This window comes from Salvelinus fontinalis, chromosome 30, assembly GCF_029448725.1.
Source record: "Salvelinus fontinalis isolate EN_2023a chromosome 30, ASM2944872v1, whole genome shotgun sequence".
Classification (NCBI taxonomy): Eukaryota; Metazoa; Chordata; class Actinopteri; order Salmoniformes; family Salmonidae; genus Salvelinus; species Salvelinus fontinalis.
The window spans coordinates 28423560-28449007 of record NC_074694.1 but is presented as its reverse complement, the minus strand read 5'-3'; the positions used below and the strand labels follow the sequence as shown (position 1 = coordinate 28449007).

The following is a 25448-nucleotide window of genomic DNA, read 5'->3' as shown; positions in this document are numbered from 1 at the left end:
TAGGAAACCCCATATGGAACCCCGGGCCATTCGGCTCAGCCCCACTGCCTTCAGGGCTGCAGAACTAACTCAGCGCCTTCAGCAAGGAACTGTGTATGTACGGTATGCATGCTTTCATGCACACAAACATGAGTGTACGCACGCACGCACAAGTGCACACATGCACGCACACACACAAAGATACACACTCCGAGTGAACTAAAATTCTAAAATAGTTAATTATGAGATTCATCCCAGTTAACACCTGTTAGGTAATTAATGCCAATCACTGCCTCAGGAGAAAATGACACGCTGCCACAACGGTAGACCTTCAGACTCTCTACTCATTACCATTCACAACCTGTGGCCTTCTCCTGCTGCTAGCAAATCATTTTAGATAATAAACTAACAAATAAACAAACACTCAGCTGTCTGTTGTGGTCCGGGAGACGAGAGACAGAAGAATAGAGACATGCAAGGTCTTTGTTTTTTATCAGGACGATATGTCAATGTAGTTATGATACTGTATGTAATGAATTATAATTGGGTACATAAACATACATGCTGACATTTTTGGAGATAATTGAGAATCATTGATGTTTGTTAATCATATTTACATGATTACCAAACTGAGGGGTATACGGTAAGTACTGCAGTACTGTGCTATAGTGTAGATAAAATACATAAAACCATAGCAAGCGCAGAATTCCTATGACAACATGTAGAATAATATTCCCGTTTCTCTTACTTCACCCAAGAAAAGTGAGTAATGCATTAAAATCTAGAGAGTTTCCACAAGATAAATATTCTAGGTGAAAAACAGAAACCACACATACATGCTATGAATTATACATGATTTAGGCCTGTAAAACGTTTTTATGAGGACTGCAGATCCTGGCACACAATCAGTAATTTACCCGAGATGTGCGTGTGTGTGTGTGTGTGGGGGTGGGGGGGGGGGGGGGGGGGGGGGTGCTGGAAGAGCCACAGTTACAGATTAAAATCAATACACATATACACCTGCTAAGTGACTGAGGTCAGGATAGATGCAATTCTATATGATACTAAAATAATTGCGTCATGCAGACACACACACGAGCACATATGAGCACACCGACACACACACACACACAGTCTTGTACAGCTAACCTTGTGACGACACACAATTCAGTCCAATTCAAAATCCTATTTTCCCTAACCCTTAACCTAGCCTTAATCCTAACCATAATCTTAACCAAAAAGCTTAACCTTAAATGTGGGGACCCCACAAGAATAGTTAAAGACGTCCACAGACACACACACTGCCCAGCAGCCCAACCAGACCAAGTCTTTTCATCATGATCGTACCGTATGACTATAAAACTGCAGCCTAGTCCTTGAAGGAATCAGTTATCAATGATGCACCATACAACTGGCTGCTATCTTTTCAAATGAAATTCTACTAGACTGACGCAACCTGTCAAATGTGTTTACACTTGACATAATAGGGATTTCCTATTGGGCTCGGGGCAGTTCTTTACATACTGAGAATCATTGACTAATTATAAACTCTTACAGAAAAACCACATGATTTCACATTTGGAAAATCATATGATTTCATGTGAAATTTCATGTGAAATCATGTGAAAACATGTTTTTGGAACACTTCTCATGTGATCACATGTTGTGTTACATGTTGTCACATGTTATCACATTAACTTCACATGAGATCACATGAAAATTTGTTTGTTTTTTTACGTAAAGAAAGTCGAAGCCGTCACCAAAACAACACCCATTGTGTCAGAATCCAGTACCAGGTGACCGACTGGGAGAATTCTCTCCTGAGCCGTCAAGCACTCTGCAAAGCATGGCTCCCAGATCAGTATTCCGAAGAGAGGTGCTCCTGCGGGTGTGTGACACGTCTTACTCCCCTTCGGGCTACAAACCATATCGGGGAAAAAGATCCTTTCAACTCCTGTGTTCTTTTATTTTCCAGGAATCCTAGGGGCAAACTCGATATAATTTCTAAAGAGAATGACAGTGACATCCAAGGTATTTTTCTCCCTTTGGAGCTCTTTCTCCCCATGCCCTGTTTGAATTTCAACTGTACAGAGTACAGTCACTCTCTGTTCTATGATTTCAAGATGTCTAGATGTTTGATTATACGTTGGGTGACCGTGGGAGTGGTATACTTACTGCCTGCTTGAGTTTAGCCTGTGCATGTTCAGACAATGGGCATGTTTCACTTTGAGGAAAGGACAGAAATCCTAAAGGTAGGGTTGGAGTATTCTGCAGTGTGCCATACTGACAGATAGATAGACAGATTCAGACGTTATTGATCCCCAAGGGGAAATTCGCTGTCAAGTCGCAGAGAGAAACATACTACTGACAAGACAGAAAAACATTCGGAGTCAAACGTGTCAATATGTCACAGAGCTAGATAAAGTAATTAATCAACCTGTAATAATATCATATTGTACCAGTGGAGGCTCCTTAGAGGAGGAAGGGGAGGACTATCCTCCTTAGTGGATTTTATTTTTATTAAATTGCAAAATATTAAAACAATTATCCTTTTTAGATAAAACTATACTAAATATATTCACATCACCAAATAATTGATAAAAACACTGTTCTGCAATGAAGGTCTACAGTAGCCTCAACAACACTCTGTAGGGTAGCACCATGGTGCACCATCAAAGGATCAGAGAATGAATCTAGTACTGAAAACATAAGCTACAGCTAGCTAGCACTGCAGCACATAAAATGTGATGAGTAGTTGACTCAAAGAGAAAGAAAGACAATAGTTGAATAGTTTTGAACAAATTCATTTCTTCTCAAATAAAGGACAAGCAAGAGAGAGATATAGACAGTTATTTTTTTTTAACTTTCAGTTTCACTTACTTAGCTAGCAAATGCAGAGAGCTAGTTAAGCCCACTCAAACACCCTGCTCAAACAGAGAGATGCTATGTTAGCTAGCTGTCTATGACTATCCAACACAACACTGGAAGTCTTCCAAGTCAAGGTAAGCTTTTGGTTTGTCAAAAATATTGCCACCGGGCCCGCCGGTGTAAGTTCTAAACTGCTAACTGACAGTACACTGTAATGTTACTGCATGATTGTAGTGGGTCTACTAACTCGTTAGTTCTATTAGCTATGCTGACTGACGTTAATTTAGCTAATATGGTGACAACAATGTAGGCTGTCTGTAGCGGTTATGATATGGTTTGGCATGGAACGTTTTTTTTGCCTGGTCACATACAGCTGATGAGTTGTGCAAGTCCACAAGCAAAGGGAAAAGGTGAGAGGAGGAGAGCGCATAGATGCGAGAAGGAATACAACCTGGCTGCTATGAAAGTGAACTGTGTTTACCCGTGATCAGGGGTGTATTCATTCCGCCGATTCTGTTTAAAAAAAAATATTAAACGGACGCAAACGGAACGAAATGAGGATAAAGTTACCTGAATTTGTCCCATATAAAAAATCTTGTTCGCAATTGTTCGACTAATGATTACACCCTAGATCAGCTAGATGCAGGAAAGAGTGTGCAAGCGGAATTGAATGTGTCACTGTCTGTCAAATCAAATGTTCTCTCGACCTGTGTGCGTGTAAACATTTATTCATAGGCTAGGTTGGAGCAACCTCATAATGGGTATAGGGAACATTGGAGTATCATGTAGTAGCATTTGCACGAAATACAGTGGGTGACAAAAAGGCAGAGAAACTGCCAGCATTTCCAGAACAGTCACCAGTTTCACAAACACACACTCAGAAATCTATGAGAAGAGTGAAGGGGATGGTATACTGTACATGATAATAGATCGAGCTATGTAGAGATGATGATGGGTGGAGATTATATCATTTGATCTCATCTATTCAAACAGTTTTAATCCCTGGATTTCTTTTGAAGGCAAGGTCGTATGAATGTCTTTGATGTTATACATTCAATCAGGAAGGGTAACATTAAAAACTTTGACCAATCTCTTTGATACTGCGTCTCTGTGAGTGATCGTCTCAGATTCAAGGAGGGAGGTATCAGAGGTATCAAAGTTTCTGAAGGACATTAAAACATAAGTTAGTTGAAATCAAATAAATAAATTAAATACAGTAAGACATTGTTAGTTTGGCAAAAAAAAACTAATCCAACATATTTGTGGGTTACATCTTTTGTCCAATGTCAAGCAAAACACTTTTTTCACTCTGACAAAATCTGGCTTTAAATGAGATACTGGTACGACCTGACAGTATGAATAAATAATAAATATTATTACTTTAAAGGCCACTATAAAAATGTAAAATTGTCACCTTCCTGACCTATTGTTCCTTTTTCTTTTATTTATTTAGTTGGTCAGGGCGTGAGTTGGGGTGGGTTGTCTTTGTGTGTTTTTGTATTGTCTAGGGTGTTGTATGGTTTAGGGGGTTATATAGAGTAGATGGGTTAGTGTTTAGTATAGGTGTCTAGGAAAGTCTATGGTTGCCTGAATTGGTTCTCAATCAGAGACAGCTGGTTATTGTTGTCTCTGATTGGGAGCCATATTTAAGGCAGCCATAGGCTTTAGCTGTTTGTGGGTAATTGTCTATGTGTAGTGTTTGTGTCAGCACTATCTGTATTTATAGCTTCACGGTCGTCAGTTTTGTTATTGTGTTAGTTCGTGTATAGTTGTCCGTTTCTTGTTTGTTTCTCTCTTCTTAAAAATAAAGAAGATGTATTTTGCACACGCTGCGCCTTGGTCCAATCTCTCACAGCAAGACGATCGTGACAAAATACAGTGTATGTCTCTGTTAATTGTAAAACATGTTTACTAGCTACTTTGGATGAGTTCTGTACAGCTGCTATCTCGATTTTTGAACACTCCCAGACAGTCCTAACAAACTTCCGGACTTGTTATCATGCTGCTGTGCTATTTGTTGCTACTTGACTATCTATCTGCCAAACATTTCGTATTTTTCCTCGCTCAACTTTTTTCATTGAAAGTTTTCACCCCGGACGCTATATATGTTTCTACAGGACCTCCACCCACTGAAAAAGCTAAGTAGTAACATTAACACTATGCCATCCAATTGCAGTCACTGTACTTATAATATACAGGAGAACTATCGCCTTATGGTGAAGCTCAACCAGTGTCGCTCATTCAGTCGACAGGAACTTTCAACCTGTAATAATATCATATTGTACCATTAAACAACGAGTCGGAGTCAGAGGTCGAGCCTTCTCAGGTCTCTCCTCCACCCGTTACGGGGTCTGAGCCGCCGAAGCGGCCCATCATTAGCTCTGACGAATTGAAAACCCTTGTCATTGGCGATTCCATTACCTGCAATAAAAATTAAATAATCATCCAGCGACCATACACTGTTTACCAGGGAGCAGAGCTACTGACATAAAAGCTCATCTGAAGGTAGTGCTGGCTAAGGCTAAAACTGGCGAGTGTAGAGAGTATAGGGATATTGTTATCCACGTCGGCACCAATGATGTTAGGATGAAATAGTCAGAGGTCACCAAGAGTAACATAGCTTCGGCGTGTAAATTAGCTAGAAAGGTGTGTCGGCATCAAGTAATTGTCTCTGGCCCCCTCCCAGTAAGTGGGAGTGATGAGTTCAACAGCAGAGTCTCACAACTCAATCTCTGGTTGAAAACTGTATTCTGCCCCTCCCAAAAGATAGAATATGTAGATAATTGGCCCACTTTCTGTGACTCACTCACAAAGAGGACCAAGCCTGGCCTGCTGAGGAGTGACGGACCTCATCCTAGCTGGAGGGGTGATCTCATCTTATCTATCAACATAGACGGGGCTCTAACTCCTCTAGCTCCACAGGCAGGCTTAGTGGAGTCTGCCAGTAGCACAGTCAGTGTAGTCAGCTCAGCTATCCCCATTGAGAACGTGTTTGTGCCTCAATCTAGGTTGAGTAAAACTAAACATGGCGGTGTTCACTTTAGCAATCTCACTGGAATAAAGACCTCCTCCATTCCTGTCATTATTGAAAGAGATTGTGATGTCTCACATCTCAAAATAGGACTACTTAATGTTAGATCCCTCACGTCCAAGGCAGTCATACTCAATGAACTAATCACTGATCATATTCTTGATGTGATTGGCCTGACTGAAACATGGCTCAAGCCTGATGAATTTACTTTGTTAAATGAGGCCTCTCCTCCTGGTTACACTGGTGACCATATTCCCCTTGCATCCCGCAAAGGTCTTGCTAACATTTATGACAGCAAATTTCGATTTAGAAAAAAAAATGTCATGAAATCTATGAAGCCTACTCAATCACTTTTTATAGCTATTGTTTACAGGCCTCCTGGGCCGTATAACGCATTCCTCAGAGTTCTCTGAATTCCTATCGAACATTGTAGTCATGGCAGATAATATTCTAATATTTGGTGACTTTAATATTCACATGGAAAAGTCCACAGAACCCCTCCAAAAGGCTTTCGGAGCCATCATTGACTCAGTGGGTTTTGTCTAACATGTCTCCGGACCTACTCTTTCCCACAGTCATACCCTGGATCTAAACTCGGCAAAAAAAAGAAACGTCCATTTTTCAGGACCCTGTCTTTCAAAGATAATTTGTAAAATTCCAAATAACTCCACAGATCTTCATTGTAAAGGGTTTAAACACTGTTTCCCAATTAATGAACATGCACCTGTGGAACGGTCGTTAAGACAGTTTACAGACGGTAGGCAATAAAGTCGCATTTATTAAAACTTAGGACACTAAAGAGGCCTTTCTACTGACTCTAAAAAAAAAGAAAAAAGAAAGATGCCTAGGGTCCCTGCTCATCTGCGTGAACGTGCCTTAGGCATGCTGCATTTGACCCTTTGAGCATGTTTGGGATGCTCTGGATTAACGTGTACGACCGTGTGTTCCAGTTCCCGCCAATATCCAGCCACTTCGCACAGCCTTTGAAGAGTGGGACAACATTCCACAAGCCGCAATCAACAGTCTGATCAACTCTATGCAAAGAAGATGTCACGCTGAATGAGGCAAATGGTGGTCACGCCTGGGGCTGTTGCGGTGACCGTATTACCGGCGGTCGCCAGTCATGAAGGCAGTCAAATTCCACATGACCGTTTAGTCCCGGTAATTAGGATTCTCCAAGCTCTGATGCTGCTGCTGGTTATTAGTAGCCTACCAAACTTGCTAACTGCCTGGTACTCAGCACTCTATTGTCCCTCTAGTCACTCTGACATCAATGCAAATGTCTTCGAAAATCTAATCAAACACTTCATGAGAGCCCATGAGCTCATGTTGAGCAACATACCTATAGGCTATGCAATTGCGGGAGAAAACCGAGTGATGGCCGGTAATAAAAATAGGATCCCATCAGCTTTCTATAGGCTAGGCCTACTATATTTATTTCTCAACTTTCCTAATATTAAGCACATTGCTTATATTTACTAAAGGAGAATACCCTTGAAAATAAACCACGGGGAAAAGAGCCCTCCATTCGCTATTTAAGTGCATAGATGACATACATTTTTTCCTCTGCCCCTGTTTTGATACAGGTGCTTGATAATGGTAAATTCTTTTTTTTGTCAACTTGGTCAAATCATAGTCATATCATAGTCACACACCTCATGTAGCCTAGCCTATAGGCCTATATTTTCAGGACCCTGTCTGTGAAGTAATTAAAAATACAAATTACTTCACAGATCTTCATTGTAAAGGGTTTAAACACTGTTTCCCATGCTTGTTCAATGAACCAAAAACAATTAATGAACATGCACCTGTGGAACGGTCGTTAAGACACTAACAGCTTACAGCCGGTAGACAATTAAGTTCACAGTTATGAAAACTTAGGACACTAAAGAGGCCTTTCTACTGACTCTGAAAAACACCAAAAGAAAAATGCCCAGGGTCCCTGCTCATCTGTGTGAACGTGCCTTAGGCATGCTGCAAGGAGGCATGAGGACAGCAGATGTGGCCAGGGCAATAAAATAAGTCCTTACTGTGAGACGCCTAAGACAGCGCTACAGGGAGACAGGACGAACAACTGATCGTCCTCGCAATGGCAGACCACGTGTAACAACACCTGCACAGGATCGGTACATCCAGAACATCCCACCTGCGGGACAGGTACAGGATGGGAACAACAACTGCCCGAGTTACACCAGGAACGCACAATCCCTCCATCAGTGCTCAGACTGTTCGCAATAGGCTGAGAGACGCTGGACTGAGGCCTTGTAGGCCTGTTGTAAGGCAGGCACAAACCCACCGTCGCTGGACCAGACAGGACTGGCAAAAAGTGCTCTTCACTGACGAGTCGTGGTTTTGTCTCACCAGGGGTGGTGGTCGGATTCGTGTTTATCATCGAAGGAATGAGCGTTACACCGAGGCCTGTACTCTGGAGCGGGATCGATTTGAAGGTGGAGGGTCCGTCATGGTCTGGGGTGGTGTGTCACAGCATCATCGGACTGAGCTTGTTGTCATTGCAGGCAATCTCAACGCTGTGCGTTACAGGGAAGACATCCTCCTCCCTCATGTGGTACCCTTCTTGCAGGCTCATCCTGACATGACCCTTCTGCATGACAATGCCACCAGCCATACTGCTCGTTCTGTGCGTGATTTCCTGCAAGACAGGAATGTCAGTGTTCTGCCATGGCCAGCGAAGAGCCCGGATCTCAATCCCATTGAGCACATCTGGGACCTGTTGGATCGGAGGGTGAGGGCTAGGGCCATTCCCCTCAGAAATGTCTGGGAACTTGCAGGTGCCTTGGTGGAAGAGTGGGGTAACATCTCACAGCAAGAACTGGCAAATCTGGTGCAGTCCATGAGGAGATGCACTGCAGTACTTAATGCAGCTGGTGGCCACACTAGATACTGACTGTCACTTTTGATTTTGACCTCCCCCTTTGTTCAGGAACACATTATTCCATTTCTGTTAGTCACATGTCTGTGGAACTTGTTCAGTTTATGTCGCAGTTGTTGAATGTTGTTATGTTCATACAAATATTTACACATGTTAAGTTTGCTTAAACTTCTTGTCGCACGGATCCCTTTAGCGGGATCAGTTTCGTAAACAACCGCTGAATTGCAGAGCGCCAAATAAAATAAAAATTGCTAAAAATATTTATATTCATGAAATCACAAGTGCAATATAGCAAAGCACAGCTTAGCTTGTTGTTAATACACCTGTCGTGTCAGATTTTATGCTTTACAGCGAAAGCAATCCAAGCATTTGTGTGAGTTTATCGATCACGAGACAAAACATTAAGAACACCTAGCAGCAATGTAGATTGGTCACGAAAGTCAGAAAAGCAATAAAATGAATCGCTTACCTTTGATGATATCCGGATGTTTGCACTCACGAGACTCCCAGTTACACAATAAATGTTCCTTTTGTTCGATAAAGATTATTTTTATAGCAAAAAACCTCCATTTGTTTGGCGCGTTATGTTCAGTATTCCACAGCTTTAGGCAGGTCATCAAGGCTTGACGAAAATTCCAATAGTATCCGTAAAGTTCGTAGAAACATGTCAAACATTTTTAATAATCAATCCTCAGGTTGTTTTTAACATAAACAATCGATAATATTTCAACCGTACTGTAAACTATTCAATACTGGAGAGAAAGAAAATGTCTAGCTACCAGTGTTGCGCGCATGAACTAATGGAAGGACATCGGCCATCCACTGACGCGATATGATAAATCTCGTTCATTTTTCAGAATAAAAGCTTGAAACTATGTCTAAAGACTGCTCACACCCTGAGGAAGCCACGGGAAAGGGAATCTGGTTGATGTCCCTTAAAATGGACGAAAGGCAGGCAATGGAACAGTGTTTTTTCAAAATAAGAGTCACTTCCGGGTTGGATTTTCGCCTGCAAAATCAGTTCTGTTATACTGACAGACAATATTTTGACAGTTTTAGGAACTTTAGAGTGTTTTCTATCCCACTCTGTCAATATTATCATATTCTAGCATCTGGACCTGAGAAATAGGCAGCTTAAAATGGGAACGTTATTTTTCCAAACATAAAAATTCTGCCCCCTAGCTTCAAGAGGTTTTAAAATTGACACAGTTGACAGTGAGAGGACGTTTTCTAAATCTAAATGTTTTTCCACATAATCCTGGACTATCGGACCATCATTTTATTACATTTGCAATCGCAAACAAATAATCTGCTCAGACCCCAACAAAGGATCATCAAAAGCCATGCTATAAATTCTCGGACAGCCCAAAGATTCCTAGATGCATTTCTAGACTCCCTCCAAGGATGTCAGATAATAAAAATCGGTAAACCACCTAACTGAGGATATAAATGTAAACTTGCGTGATACCCTAGATGCAGTCGCACCCCTAAAAACAAAAAACATTTGTCACAAGAAATTTGCTCCCTGGTATACAGAAAATACCCGAGGCGTGTCATGGTAATGGAGCTCCACCAAACTGGAAATCTTCCGACTAGCTGTACCATGCAATATCGAAGAGCCCTCACTGCTGTTCAATCATCCAATTTTTCCAACCTAACTGAGGAGAATAAGAGCAATCCCAAATGTAGTTTTGACACTGTCGCAAAGCTAACTAAAAAGCAACATTCAACAAAAGAGGATGGCTTTCACTTCAGCAGTGATGAATTCATGAACCTCTTAAATGAAAAGATCATGATCATTAGAAAACAAATGACGGATTCCTCTTCGAACCTGTGTATTTCTCCAAAGCTCAGTTGTCCTGAGTCTGCACAGAACTGCCAGGTCCTAGGATCAATGGAGACACTCAAGTTTTTTAATCCTGTATCTCTTGACACATTCATGAAAATAGTCATGGCCTCTAAACCCTCAAGCTGCATACTGGACCCTATTCCAACTAAACTACTAAAAGAGCTAATTCCTGTGCTTGGCCCTCCTATGTTGAACGTAATAAATGTCTCCCTATCCACCGGATGTGTACCAAACTCACTAAAAGTGGCAGTAATAAAGCATCTCTTGAAAAAGCCAAACCTTGACCCGGAAAATGTAAAAAAAACTATCGGCCTATATCGAATCTCCCATTCCTCTCAAATTTTTTTGAAAAAGCTGTTGAGCAGCAACTCACTGCTCTCCTGAAGACAAATAATGTATATAAAAAGCTTCTGTCTGGTTTTAGACCCCTCATAGCACTGAGACTGCACTCGTGAAGGTGGTAAATTACTTTTTAATCACGTCAGACCAAGGCTCTGCATATGTCCTTCTTAGACCTTAGTGCTGCTGTCACGAATCCCGCCGAAGATGGTGCCTCTTCCCGTTCGGGCGGCGCTCGGCGGTCGTCTTTATTATTATTACTTTTTATTTTAATCTACTTGGTAAATACTTTCTTAACTCTTCTTGAACTTCACTGTTGGTTAAGGGCTTTTAAGTAAGCATTTCACGGTAAAGTCTACACTTGTTGTATTCAGCGCATGTGAGAAATAAAGTTTGATTTGATACCTGATAATGCTTCCCAAATCAATTGCAAGCTAATTACAGATCAAAGTCTGTCAAAATCAAAACCCAGAAAGCAGCAGGATTCAGTGTGTGTAACCACCAATCCTAAATAGATAAGATCAGCAGTAGACCTGTGAATGTGCCCAGCTCCGTGACGCACTTCTCACTGCCACCACATGTCCCTGTTTCCCGGGCTGGGCCAGAGCCCAGGAGGCATACAGAGAGCTGCTGCCAGAGAATCTCTAGGCGGGGGAGAAGGGGCCAACTCTCCATAGAGCCGTGCCCTAAGAGAGAGGGAGGTGGTGCATCACAAAATTTGCCCTCAGTGGGTGGTCCCCCTGCCAGTAATATGACATCGCTGGTGGCGTTAGTCAGTTAGCCAAAAGAATCTGCTGCCTGCCCCCAGGGCAAATCATGAGGGAGGGAGAGTTTGAGTGTATGTGAGTTAGTGAGAGAGTGAGAGAGTGAGTGAGTGTGTGTGTGTGATTGATTGAGTGAGCAAGTGAGCCAAACATCTCAGTTTATGTACAGAGATTGAACCAGAAGTGCCCGTATGTTCTGTAGCGTCAGAGCTTAGAACCAACATGAAAACTCTGTATAGTCTTTCTTCACAATGCAATTTTGCAATGCAAACCTACATACAGAGGCGTTCATCAACACAATGTAAATGTGATGAATGGAAATTCAAATGGAATTTTCTCACTGAAAATATGATGCAAGACATTAAGGGGATTTCTCACTGTGTAGCACAGCCACATGCTAGGGAGACTAGTACTAACTCAGCCACATGTTCGGCAAGCTAAATACTACTGTGTAGCCACATACAGAAGCTAAATAGTGCTAGAATGTCTCTCTCAGATTTGCCTCCCTTCACTATTTGTATTTTATTAGGATCCCCAATTGTTTGGACCCCAGAGGAGCAAAACAGACATTTGAGCATCCTTCTCAGTAGGAGCTACATCGATGTATTCCATATGCATCATAATCTGAGCCTCAATCAATAACAATTTTCCGCCCTAATTTCCTTGGGGTATTACATTACATTACATTAAAACTTAAGACATTTAAAATCAGAGGACATCTGGAAAAAGAATTTCCTTTTGCAGATTAAACACATAATCCTAATATTTGTGAAGATCTTAATTCAAATGAATTAAACTGTGTAATAAGATATACTCACTGTAGCATTTAATTACAATCCAAAGGATTCCCGACTGTTCAAACATAGAAAGGAGGAATGCTCATCTTTTTATTGATATTGATGTAGATGGGTGTAGTAATACAAATGTCTGATGAGTCGCTCCCTTGAAGACATGACAGACTCTTATCCACTTAGCCCTCCTCAGACCCAATCCACACACACACGAGCAGATACACATGTACGCACACACCCACTCACGCACGCACAAGCCAAACACGCACACATGCAGAAGACACACACACACGTAATTATCTGTCAAAATGTTTATTTGAGTCTCTGGCTGTAAATGAACTGATTAATATTCCCCAGGGTCGTACAAGGACAGAGGCCAGTCCGCTGATTACACCCTGAGATATTCAGCCTCCTTACAGCTTCTTTTGTTATTACACCATGACAAGATGGCAGATTATACAGTACATAGGAACAGAGTCATACATTAAGACCAAGTCCAGTAATCAGTCAGATAGAGGACAATTAGGACATACAGGGGAACTTCCCTCCATGACAAAAATCCTTAGATGGTTAAATAATCCCTAAAAGCATTAAAACAGCGTGTGGCTATTCTACTTCCCTTGTTCAACTTTAGTTCACTTCCTTTTTCTATGTTTTCTACTCTACTTCTTCCAAAGAGCAGTGAGTCCCAGCCTCCCCATGTGTATGACTCTGAGCTGATTACTGTGTCTGGTCGATCAGAGCCGTCTGAGGAGGCTGGGAGGCCCACAGCCCTAATGAACACAGCCTAATGGATCTCCGGTGCTGCTGAGGGGACTCATATTAGTGTAATTAGCCTGAGCAAGGGCATGGGAACGAGGCCCGGGAGGAGCACGTCTGGACCTGGGTCTGTCTGTAGATTCAAAAACATTCTGCAACTTTTAGGAGGACAATGGATTAAAAAAACACAATGGAAGTTCAAGGTATACACTTGTGACCTGTTTCAAGAAACTAGGCGTATGTCGCTCATTACTACTTCACAGGAGAAGCATTTGAACGTTTTTTGGGGGGAGGGGCAGAAATGCCTTCTCGAACATGCAAACGTTCATGTGCCTTAATAACAAACTTGTATGCCATCTGTAAATACGAATAAAATTGTTAAATAATGAGCATAGTTGGTTTAGCCAAGGAAAAATACAGCTAGCCATGATTGGCTGAGATAATGGATGGGCTGGACATGCCAAGAGATGAGTTCGGATTGGTCTGCCATGTAGCATGCTTCTGTCTTTAACATGAACTGCTAAGTATGTGTGGATAATCCTGTCTACAGCAGCTTTTTTTGAAAGTTATCATGAAGAACTGAAAAAGTTTTGCTATTGCTCTCAACATTGCTGCCCTGAAGTTAATAGCGCTATCGACAGATCAGTGGGAAAACGTTGTGAGGGACTACTTTCTGGAAGATGATCGTGCCATGCTGACTCTCACCTGACTCTGAAAATGAATCAGAGAATGCGGAAATCCCTGATTTAGGTAAAAGCATTTTCATTGAACTAGACATTGTATAGTCTTCTGATGACAATGCTGGGGACGAAACGGTGTCGTTGTCAGGGAATAAGTTAACCGAGTTTTGAAATCAGTGGAATGCCCAGTGAAGCAGAGAGATGATTGCCAAATGCGGAGAGAGTCCAAAAAGAGAACACAGAAAGAAGGCTGTTGTATAAAACACCTGTCTTTGGATTACATCTTCAAACTAAGGGCAACCATGACAGAGGGAGAAGCGTCCATCCATGTATACGGGTAAGAGTCTAGCTACATTTTCAGATATTATACATTTCAAATTTGGTCAGAAAGTCATTTTCATTGCAAGTTAAAGCATGCTGTTAGCTAGCTATCTAATGTTTGCTGGCTGGCTCGCTAGCTAAAGTTACGTGTATGATCTGTGTAGGAGCTCTAGAAAGAGGCCCGAGTTCCTGAGTTGGAATTCCGAGTTGGATGACCGTTCAAATAGATTTTTCCCAGGTATAGTTTTTTCCCAGTTGTTTTGAATGCCGCATTAGAGTTGAGATTATGGTTCACTGTTTAGCTAGCTAGCCAAAAAAGACTCCATTATGCAAGTAACCATTTCACTGTAGCGTTTACACCATCTGTATCCTGTGCATGTGACAAATAAACTTTGATTTCATTTGATATAGTGTGTGTTTACCAGAGATGGTAACGTGAAGAACAACATGACCTGCACCAAAGTCAGATTAGAATAAAGGCCAAGGACTAGATAAAGTTTATTTTTACTGCTACTTTTTGCTACTACTTTCACTACTTGAAATGTTTGGTTGTTTACTACACTGTGAATCCTTAAAGAGATGGGTGTGAACGTTGCTGAACGGGTGTAGACGAAGAAGAGCTTCTCCAGTAGGTGTACAAACCTATTCACAGGCCATTTTCTCAAAACTGGGCTACAAGTTTATCAACTTTCGAAGTAGAATTACTTTCTCATTGTTCCTCAACTGCAGAGTATGATATATCATTATCTAGCTCGGATTCTGTACTTTTATCCAATGTAAAAAAACATTTCAAATTTTGCTACATAGGACCGAATCCAGGGGGTGGGTCACATTGTTTCTTTATTGTTATTTTTTTTGCCAATAATAAATAACTATTTTTGTCCTCCCTAGGGTTGCTGAATATTTTTTTATTCTTAGCTTGCTCCTGTTCCTGTACCTTGATTGGAAAATGTAAATTTTCTTTATTTTCCTTTGCTTTGTGCCTGTCTGTAGCTGCTTCCCTGGATGCCTGTCTGTGTAGGATTCAGGATGAAAGAGTCTGGAGTCTTAGGTGATGGGTGACTTAGAGGTCAGGGTAAAGTTGCATCTCTCAACATAACTGTGTGATCTGATAAACCCAGCAGTAGTGTTACATTTTAGACACACACACACACACACACACACACACACACACACACACACACACACACACACACACACACACACACACACACACACACACACACACACACACACACACACACACACACACACACACACACACACACACACACACTATAGCTGCAGGTGATACTTTTCAGCATAATTAATAAACAGTAGATGAGGTTAGAGAAATCCAAGAGTGGAGAGTATTTTGGAGACAGGGCCTTTCTTCATGCTTTGTAATCTCCAAGCAATTACTTATTAGCAATTTCATACTTCATATCTGGAGATGTTTAAGGGAAGATTAGAACTGCTGGGCAGGTAATTACCTTTGTGAACGTGAGTTGTAAATACAGATCACTCCCAGTCAGCTCACGGATGGAAAGCCTACCCTGCTCTCGTCCTGGGGCTCTCACGTAACAATATTTCATTTTTTTCAGAGTACCATTTTTTTCTTCTATTTTTATCAATGTCCCACCTCATGAGTTTAGGTTGAGGTGGGACAAATCTACCAGAAGCAGCGCTGACCTTATATCGTTTGTATGACACATTTCCCTTCACAGATGTAAACGAGGTTACATTCTGCCTGCAGTTTGTCAACTTTGTCACTCTAAAGATATTTGACTGTTGACATTGAACTGATCCTCTCCGACAGTCTTGACATGTTGTCCTCTCTCCCTTTCTCTCTCTCTCCTTCTCTTTCATTCTCTCACTCCATTTCCCCTTCTCCTTCTCTGTGTCTCGCTGCCTCTTTATTTCTGTCTCCGTCTCTCACTCCATTTCTCACTTTGTGCTTTGATGCTGAAGGCTCGGAGACATGGAATTTTGACCTCTTTAAGAATTTTTAAAAAGTATCCCGTTTTGAGATGACATGAAAGTGTTATCACCAGCCCAGCAAGGCTTGGGAGGGCTGCTTGGTTCATGGCCGTGGAGCCACCAAGATTAAACTGTTAATTTTTTCATATGTAGAGGGGTACAGAGCAGAGGCCCCAGTCCTCATGGGGTCTAACATAACATGGAGAGATCTGACGTATTACTCATTGATGTGGTGTGTGAGACATGTCTCACATGTGCGATACATGATAAAGGGTTTTTTACGCATTACATCCCATATGATGGCAAAACAAAGCAACGTAAGGAACAAAACACTTGCTCTAGTCTTGTCCTTAGCTAATACTCAGAGGTGCTTGAAGAAAATGCTTGGGGGAGAAAGTAGCTCATCCCAAGCTGTTATCCACCATTGCCCTGCTGAAAGAGGCATTGTTATGACTATCAGCCATACAAACTGCCCTCGTCATTCTTCTCCAAAGCTGGGTGAGGACAGCTAAGATGGGGATCTACTGATAATGTCAGTAATAAGGTAATCTGGCCATAAGCTATAATCAATAGATGGTCTACTCTAAAAATAGAGTGTGATCAACAAGACACGTACACAGTTGAACTCCCTTCATCCATCCCTCTCTCTATGATAAATCCGTCTCCCGGCTGGTTGAGACATCTAAACCCATATGAAGCCTCTCTGGGGATCGAATCAGATCATAGGGGTTAATAACACTCCACATGATTACCCACAAGACCCCAGACTAAAGAGTGGAGCAGGGTTCCACATCAATAATAATCACTATTTCACCAGCCAGGCCTCCCAGGTGATATTATCCTATTTTTGTGTTCCCTCACAGCAGCAGAAGACATATATTACTATGCATACTTCAGAGAGCCTGGCTTTAGACTAGAGCCTCGTTTAAGATTTCCACACATGCCTCCTCATGTTTGGTACTTCTATCTATATATATTTAACCTTTATTTATTTTGAGGTAGACCTGGTACATCTGCCTCTTCGAAACATCAGTGACCGTTATTTATAGATATAATTGATGACAGATGACACCAGCACCCCAGAATACATTAGAGACAAAGGACACTACCTTAAAATGATTCGAAGGAGAGCTGTTAGGAGTCCAGTACAGTCACACCGGATGATAAGGTGTGTCAGTCAGATTGTGTTTGATAGTATCAAGAAAATAGGACAAATCCCATTGACAACAGCACTGTCAGCTACACTCTCAGTTTCAGTCAGTACGTCTCAAAATACATCCTTTCAAGTAGAAGGGGGCTTAGATGTGCCGCTTGCTTTGTGTTTTAATAATTTTTCAATTTTTAGGATGAAACACATCCAGCCCCAAAAGGTGGTGATGTAATCATACTGGAATCAGAATCTCTTGCTACAGCAGTATGGAATGAGTATGAAATACTCCAGATTAAGCCTCTTCTGTGTTTCTGAGTTGTTTACACAAAGCCCATAACTGTGCTGCCCACATGATGCAACAGAAATAGATGCCATTCACACCGCTCTCTCTCTCTTTCTCTCTCTCCTCTCTCTCTCTCTCTCTCTCTCTTTCTCTCTCTCTCTCTCTCTCTCTCTCTCTCTCTCTCTCTCTGTCTCTCTCTCTCCTCTCTCTCTTCTCTCTCTCTTCTCTCTCCTCTCCCTCTCCTCTCTCTGTCTCTCTCTATCTCTCTCTCTCTCTCTTTCTATCTCTCTGTCTCTCCTCTCTCTCTGTCTCTCTGTCTCTCTCTCTCTCTCTCTCTCTCTCTCTCTCTCTCTCTCTCTCTCTCTCTCTCTCTCGCTCTCTCTCTCTCTGTCTCTCCTACACATTTTGAATCGTTGAATCATGTAGACATGGGACAAAATAAAACTGTGAATTACCACTGGATTTCTAAAGCATAAGGCAGTTGGTTTCCATCCACATGACTCCATCTAAGATTATAACATGAATGCCACACTTGAAACAAATACAATATGCAACAATGCAACCTGCCCACATTACGTTTGCTATTATCTGTTTGGGGACCTCATGGCCAACCCTCCCAGTCTCAAATTTCTCTGAAGTTGCAGATACATCCACACAAAGCTGTCCACAACCATCACCACCAAAAACCTCTGCTTATAAGGGCCAAAACTGTAAAACTTACGGAGGTTGTTGGCCCTTGTGTCATAGTGCTGTGCGTGCATGCCAAGGGTGTCCTCCCCCTGGAACTGCTCACCTGGACTGCCGACCTGTAACACGCTTTGGACAGCCCTGTGTGTGTATGAGTGAGAGAGAGAGAGAGAGAGAGAATGAAGAATTGCGCCTAATGCTTGATTTCATGCTAAACACCGCTGCGCTGCAACCTGGTCTCAGAGCATTTCGTATTATTCTGTAAGGAAATCTGAGACAATCCATTTAGTGTGATATGCTAAGTTTTGAATATTATTTATTCATTTGTGCATGTCCATCATCCATTTTGTATATGTTACGAATTACAATTTGTATTATATGTTATGAATTAGCAAAACGCACAATATGTTACGAATTTTCAAAACGTATGATATGTTACGAATAATAGCTAGGTGGTTAGGTGGCTAGGCTAGGGATTAGGGTTAGGGTTAAGTTTAGGAGGAAGGTTAAAGGGTTAGCTAGAAGGGTTAAGGTTAGGGTTAGGGTTGGGGGAAGGGTTAGCTAAAAGGGTTACTGTTAGGGGAAGGGTTAGCTAACATGCTAAGTAGTTGCAAATTAGGAAAAAATAAGTAAGTCGTTGAAAAGTTGCTAATTAGCTAAAATGCAAAAGTTTTCCGTGATGAGATTCGAAATTGCAACCTTTCAGTTGCTAGACTACCCTGACCAACCACGTAACCATCTGTCTTATGTAACCATACCAAACATAACATATCATGCTAATTTTAGTGTCTCAGATTTACATTTACTATGATATGTCTAGTCTATGAGACCAGGCACAGGGCAGGGAGTTCAAGAGAAAGCAAAATTAAACATTTAGTTAATTTGACTAGTTAATTTTAACCGGTTCCACATTAATTCGAAAATATTAAATTCTAAGAATAAATAAGACACGATGATGAAAACTAATAGGACAATAATTGGTCCATTGTTATCTCCAAATAAAGGCATAGCATGCGCATGTTGTGGGGGGGCATTGTGGCCTCGCTCACAACTGCAAGAGACACACGCCCCCGTGCTCTCCGCGAGTGAAGCAGGCAAGCAACCCACACAGGTGAGCCAAGTGTCTGATGACATTATGCAATCTAGTCCAATTGATAAACTGTCGATGACAGCTACTTTCTGTCCATCGAAGAGGTCTTATTGTTCGCGTAAAAGTAATTTATAGGGGGGATTTCTTATTATAATTTTAAACAAGAACCACATTTAGATTGGATCGTTCCTACTATCAGTGACAAGGCTATTACAATAGAGTCGTTTACCAATGTAAAACTGTCAAGCACGAGTCTAGAACTCAAGCTTTAATATTATTGTGGCGCGCGCTCTAGCCTACATGTGCGCACCAAGCGAGCTCCTTGAAAACAAGCGCATGAAAGGAGCTCGCGGCGCGCTCAGCAGCAGAACCCCAGAAACCCACCTAGCCATATTCTCTCTCTCGGGTCGGTGCGCCTTTTCCAGGCCGAGTTTGGTGAATATCCCAACAAGTGCCATGATAGCGACTACTCCACAGATTATATACACGATTAAATTAGTTTTATCTTTGGTGGGGTCGTGCCGGAGGTCGTTTTTCTTAAACGGGGTTTGACCTGTCATCATCCACACCGGAGTGTCGTAGTTTTTACAGGTGCTCTGATCCAGCCGCGAGGTCTTGTAGGAGCAGCAGAACCGAAAGCCACAGGTGCCGCAGCAATACAGATAATCGCCCGTTTTGCAAACGAACGGCGGGTCCCACTGGCCCATCACATCATAGTACCCCCGGCACCGGTCCTCCGTGTGTGGGGGCTCTGAGAAGCCTGCGCCCTCGTCCTCCCTAGATCCGTTGGACGTCGTCATCATGACAAAGCCATCCAGTTGTCCTGGTTCTCCGTCCGCCTTGCAGACCAGCGCCATAACTTTGACCAACAAGTAACCGAGCAGAAAGTATTTCCCCCTCATTGTGTTGTCCTTCTCCCCCTTCCTTTCAGCTCCTCTAGAGCATTTCAGAAGACACTCGAAGAAAAAGAAGAGCGTACGGTCTTGGTATTATGAAAAGTCCAAAAACATACATGCAAATTGCAGAACACTGCCATCAGTGTTGGTGAACGTTTTCACTAATGTCCTCGACATCCATGAAGGTAAAGAGAACCATTTGTTGTTATTTTTTCCCCAAATAAAACCTTGCATTTATATGGGTATTGTCCTTCTTAGAATATTTCCCCAGTGCACAATCTCTCTACAGGTGTTCTTAGAAAAATAATTCCATGATGTTATCAAATCTAGGCTACTTCACTTCTCACATCCATCAGCGCGCTCTCACACACAGGAGTCGATGGAGCTAGAACTAACTGCACAAATGTTTTGAGCGGGAGTGAGCGAATAAGAGCTGAGGTGGGAGAGCATGGTGCGCAAAAAGATAGGAGGAGAGAAGGTAAGGAGGAATTCAGAAGAAGAAAGAGAGATCACTGTATTGTTAAACATATCTGTGAGTCTGTGACAGCCCAAAACGCGCATTACGAATTGTGGATCGAGTTGTGCTGCCTAGCAAATCAGTTTTTTCCTTCTTATAATTTGCGCACGGACAAAATATGGTCACGGGATGCAGACATTTCCGTTACGGTAACTTCCAAATGAGATTAGAGGATTATAGGGGGGTTGTTTTGCCAGCCTGAGTTGCATAGGTTACACGTATGTATTTATTTTTTACACTCGAAGACTAATGCTTTTATACACTGGCCTGACTAAGTGTCCACACAAACACTCGTCTCTTTCCATGCACAGTGACATCATACACAGAGACGTTTCTCTATTCATCACAAAATTATATTTGTTATGCCTCACAAACGTTGGATTATAGAGCTCTGTGGATTGATTTCCTTTGGGAATGATTTCCCTTATATACAATTCATATTTCCCATATGCTATCATATTCTACTCGCTGCCTTTCACCTGTTCAAAAAGCTCACCTCATCAAAATACTGTCTGTACTTGCAAAACACCAGTCTCAACATCAACAGTGACAGTGAAGAGGGTACTCCGGGATGCTGGCCTTCTAGGCAGAGTTGCAGAGAAAAAACCATCTCTCAGACTGGCCAATAAAAATAAAGATTAAGATGGGCAAAAGATCACAGACACTGGACAGAGGAACTTTGCCTAGAAGGCCAGCATCCTGGAGTCGCCTCTTCACTGTTGATGTTGAGATTGGTGTTTTGCGGGTACAATTTAATGAAGCTGCCAGTTGAGGACTTGTGAGGCGTCTGTTTCTCAAACTAGACACTAATATACTTGTCCTCTTGCTCAGTTGTGCACCGGGGCCTCCCACTCCTCTTTCTATTCTGGTTATAGCCAGTTTGTGCTGTAATGAGTAGTACACAGCATTGTACGAGATCTTCAGTTTCTTGGCAATTTCTCACATGGAATAGCCTTCATTTCTTAGAACAAGAATAGACTGGCAAGTTTCCAAAGAAAGTTCTTTGTTTCTGGCCATTTTGAGCCTGCAATCGAACCCACAAAGGCTGATGCTCCAGATACTGTGCTAACATAATTGCAAAAGGGTTTTCTAATGATCAATTAGCCTTTTAAAATTATAAACTTGGATTAGCTAACACAACGTGCCATTGGAACACAGGAGTGATGGTTGCTGATAATGGGCCTCTGTACGCCTATGTAGATATTCCATAAAAAATCTGCCATTTCCAGGTTCAATAGTCATTTACAACATTAACAAGGTCTACACTTGTGGGAGGTGCTTCAGGAAGCATGGGATGAAATCTCTTCAGATTACCTCAACAAATTGACAACTAGAATGCCAAAGGTCTGCAAGGCTGTAATTGCTGCAAATGGAGGATTCTTTGACGAGCACAAAGTTTGGATACAATTATTATTTATATTAAAATCCTTATTTATAACCTTGTCAATGTCTTGACTATATTTACAACTCATTTCAAGTATGTTTTTATGGAAAACAAGGACATTTCTAAGTGACCCCAAACTTTTGAACGGTAGTCGGTATATAAACTCAGCAAAAAAAGAAATGTCCTCCCACTGTCAACTGCGTTTATTTTCAGCAAACTTAACATGTGTAAATATTTGTATGAACATAACAACATTCAACAACTGAGACATAAACTGAACAAGTTCCACAGACATGTGACTAACAGAAATGGAATAATGTGTTCCTGAACAAAGGGGGAGGTCAAAATCAAAAGTGACAGTCAGTATCTAGTGTGGCCACCAGCTGCATTAAGTACTGCAGTGCATCTCCTCCTCATGGGCTGCACCAGATTTGCTAGTTCTTGCTGTGATATGTTACGCTACTTCCACCAAAGCACCTGCAAGTTCCCGGGCCTTTCTGAGGTGAATGGCCCTAGCCCTTACCCTCCGATCCAACAGGTCCCAGACGTGCTCAATGGGATTGAGATCCGAGCTCTTCGCTGGCCATGGTAGAACACTGACATTACTGTCTTGCAGGAAATCACACACAGAACGAGCAGTATGGCTGGTGGCATTGTCATGCTGGACGGTCATGTCAGGATGAGCCTGCAGGAAGGGTAACACATGAGGGAGGAGGATGTCTTCCCTGTAACACACAGCATTGAGATTGCCGGCAATGACAACAAGCTCAGTCCAATGATGCTATGACACACCGCCCCAGACCATGACGGACCATCCACCTCCAAATCGATCCCGCTCCAGAGTACAGGCCTTTGTGTAACGCTCATTCCTTTGACGATAAAGGCGAATCCGACCATCACCCCTGGTGAGACAAAACCACGACTTGTCAGTGAAGAGCACTTTTTGCCAGTCCTGTCTGGTCCAGCGACTGTGGGTTTGTGCCCATAGGTGACATTGTTGCAGGTAATGTCTGGTGAGGACCTGCCTTACAACAGGCCTGCAAGCCCTCAGTCCAGCCTCTCTCAGCCTATTGCGGACAGTCTGAGCACTGATGGAAGGATTGTGCGTTCCTGGTGTAACTCGGGCAGTTGTTGTTGCACTCCTGTACCTGTCCCGCAGGTGTGATGTTCGGATTTATTGCCCTGGCCACATCTACAGTCCTCATGCCTCCTTGCAGCATGCCTAAGGTACGTTCACGCAAATGAGCAGGGACCCTGGGCATCTTTCTTTTGATGTTTTTCAGTCAGTAGAAAGGCCTCTTTAGTGTCCTAAGTTTTCATAACTGTGACCTTAATTGCCTACCATCTGTAAGCTGTTAGTGTCTTAACGACCGTTCCACAGGTGCATGTTCATTAATTGTTTATGGTTCATTGAACAAGCATGGGTGTTTAAACAGTGTTTAAACCCTTCACAATGAAGATCTGTGAAGTTATTTGGATTTTTACGAATTATCTTTGAAAGACAGGCTTCTGAAAAGGGGGACGTTTCTTTTTTTCCTGAGTTTATATATATATATACTGTATATATATATATATATATATATATATATATATATATATATGAGAGAGAGAAAGTCAAGGTACAGCTCCCAGATGCAGTCAGTCAGTCACAAGGGCTGCTACAGAAAAGTTATGCAGCAAAGCAAAGTTAATAGTTAGATGATGTAGTCGATTGTCACGCCCTGGCCTTAGTTATCTTTATTTTCTGTAATATTTTGGTTTGGTCAGGGTGTGTCAGGGGGGATGTTTGTGTATTTGTCTCGTCTTGGGTGGTTGTATGGTATAGGGGGTTTTGGGTAGAGTGTATAGGTTTGTGTTGAGTGTAGGTGTCTAGGTAAGTCTATGGTTGCCTGAATGGTTCTCAATCAGAGACAGCTGTCATTCATTGTCTCTGATTGGGAGCCATATTTAAGGCAGCCATAGGCATTAGGCTATTGTGGGTAATTGTCTATGTGTAGTGTTTAGTGTCAGCACTATTTGTTTGAATAGCTTCACGGTCGTCTGTTTGTTGTTTTTGTTCGTTTTTTTCGTCTTCATAATAAAGAAGATGTCTTTCTATCACGCTGCGCCTTGGTCCACTCTGCCTCATTACGACGATCGTGACATCGATTCAACACGAGCGACGAGTTTATGGCTGAATCACAAATATGAATTTCATGCTCGTTTTATTGATTCATATGAATTACATAATTAAATTCACGAGTGTATTGTCAGTCTCTGGAAGTCTCCCTCTGAGTTTCGTCAGCAACAAGGCCGGGGGTTGTTGTAGAAATTGTAGAACTAGGCAGGGGTTCGGACATTGTTGTTATGCTACTTGGCCAGATAGTGACTTTCGCCTTGTTTGTGATTCACAAATACCTCACTGTACATTGACAAAAAAAGAACAACATCAAGACTGACTGAACGTAGCTACCTAAATCTAGCCAACTAGCTAGCAAGCTAACTAACTAGCCGTCCATATAGTAGGCTAGCTAACATCCATTTGTTTTGCAATTTAGTTTTGCTGAAATATACCCCTTGATTTTGAATTATAGCTGTATAGCCTATAGCTGTAAATGTGAGTTGCATTATTGCCGTTTAGCTACCTTATCATAACCCCAAAACGGGTCTCTGCCCAAAACCAATGGCATATTACATGTGGTGTTGTATGGAAGACTTAACAAATTATGAATACCTTCAAATCCTATTTTTGAAGCTAGAATCCTTAATTGAAACAATAAGAAAACAACCCCACCCCTGTTTTGTTAAAAAGCTAAGGGGAGGGCTGGAGAAATGTAACCACTCTCAAATTCATAGACAGAGCTATGGATGCAAGTACTGACCATCCATGATATCACATGTATAAGCTAGGTTTAAACATGTTTTGAGGCTATGCAGTGTTTGTTTAAATTTACATTGTTTAGAAACAATAAAGAAATATGATAACATCATATCGAAAGGACTGCACATATTTCTCTATGTCTTTGTAGTCTTTTGGCAATTAAAGAATATTAAAGAATATTTGGGTTTCTGATGGGGTATGAGGGTTGAACTAAGCTTATGAGGCGTTTATAAGTAAAATTCTTCAAGATTCAATGGGTATATATCATTAATTTATAAGTCCAAAAATGGCTGTAGCAATTTAGGATTTTAACTTTAAATAGGCCTATTTTAGGATTGGTTGGTCATGGTG

General features: G+C 41.8%; 2 protein-coding genes across 2 annotated transcripts in view; one reads left to right on the top strand and one right to left on the bottom strand.

Annotated features, from left to right (window-relative positions):
* The window catches only part of LOC129828955 (protein shisa-9A-like), a 46899-nt gene extending 26557 nt beyond the window's left edge, over window positions 1–20342 (bottom strand). The window contains exons 1-2 of the mRNA XM_055890297.1: window positions 19825–20342; window positions 18385–18491 (exon numbers count right to left, since the gene is read on the bottom strand). Of these exons, the coding sequence (XP_055746272.1) occupies window positions 18385–18491; window positions 19825–20342 (625 nt within the window). The remainder of the gene's footprint in view (window positions 1–18384; window positions 18492–19824) is intronic.
* A 91-nt stretch (window positions 20343–20433) lies between these two features.
* LOC129828956 (serine/threonine-protein phosphatase CPPED1-like) overlaps window positions 20434–25448 on the top strand; it is a 29255-nt gene continuing 24240 nt past the window's right edge. Inside the window, exon 1 of the mRNA XM_055890298.1 lies at window positions 20434–20521. Coding sequence (XP_055746273.1) covers window positions 20501–20521 — 21 coding nt within the window. The 5' untranslated portion in view covers window positions 20434–20500. The remainder of the gene's footprint in view (window positions 20522–25448) is intronic.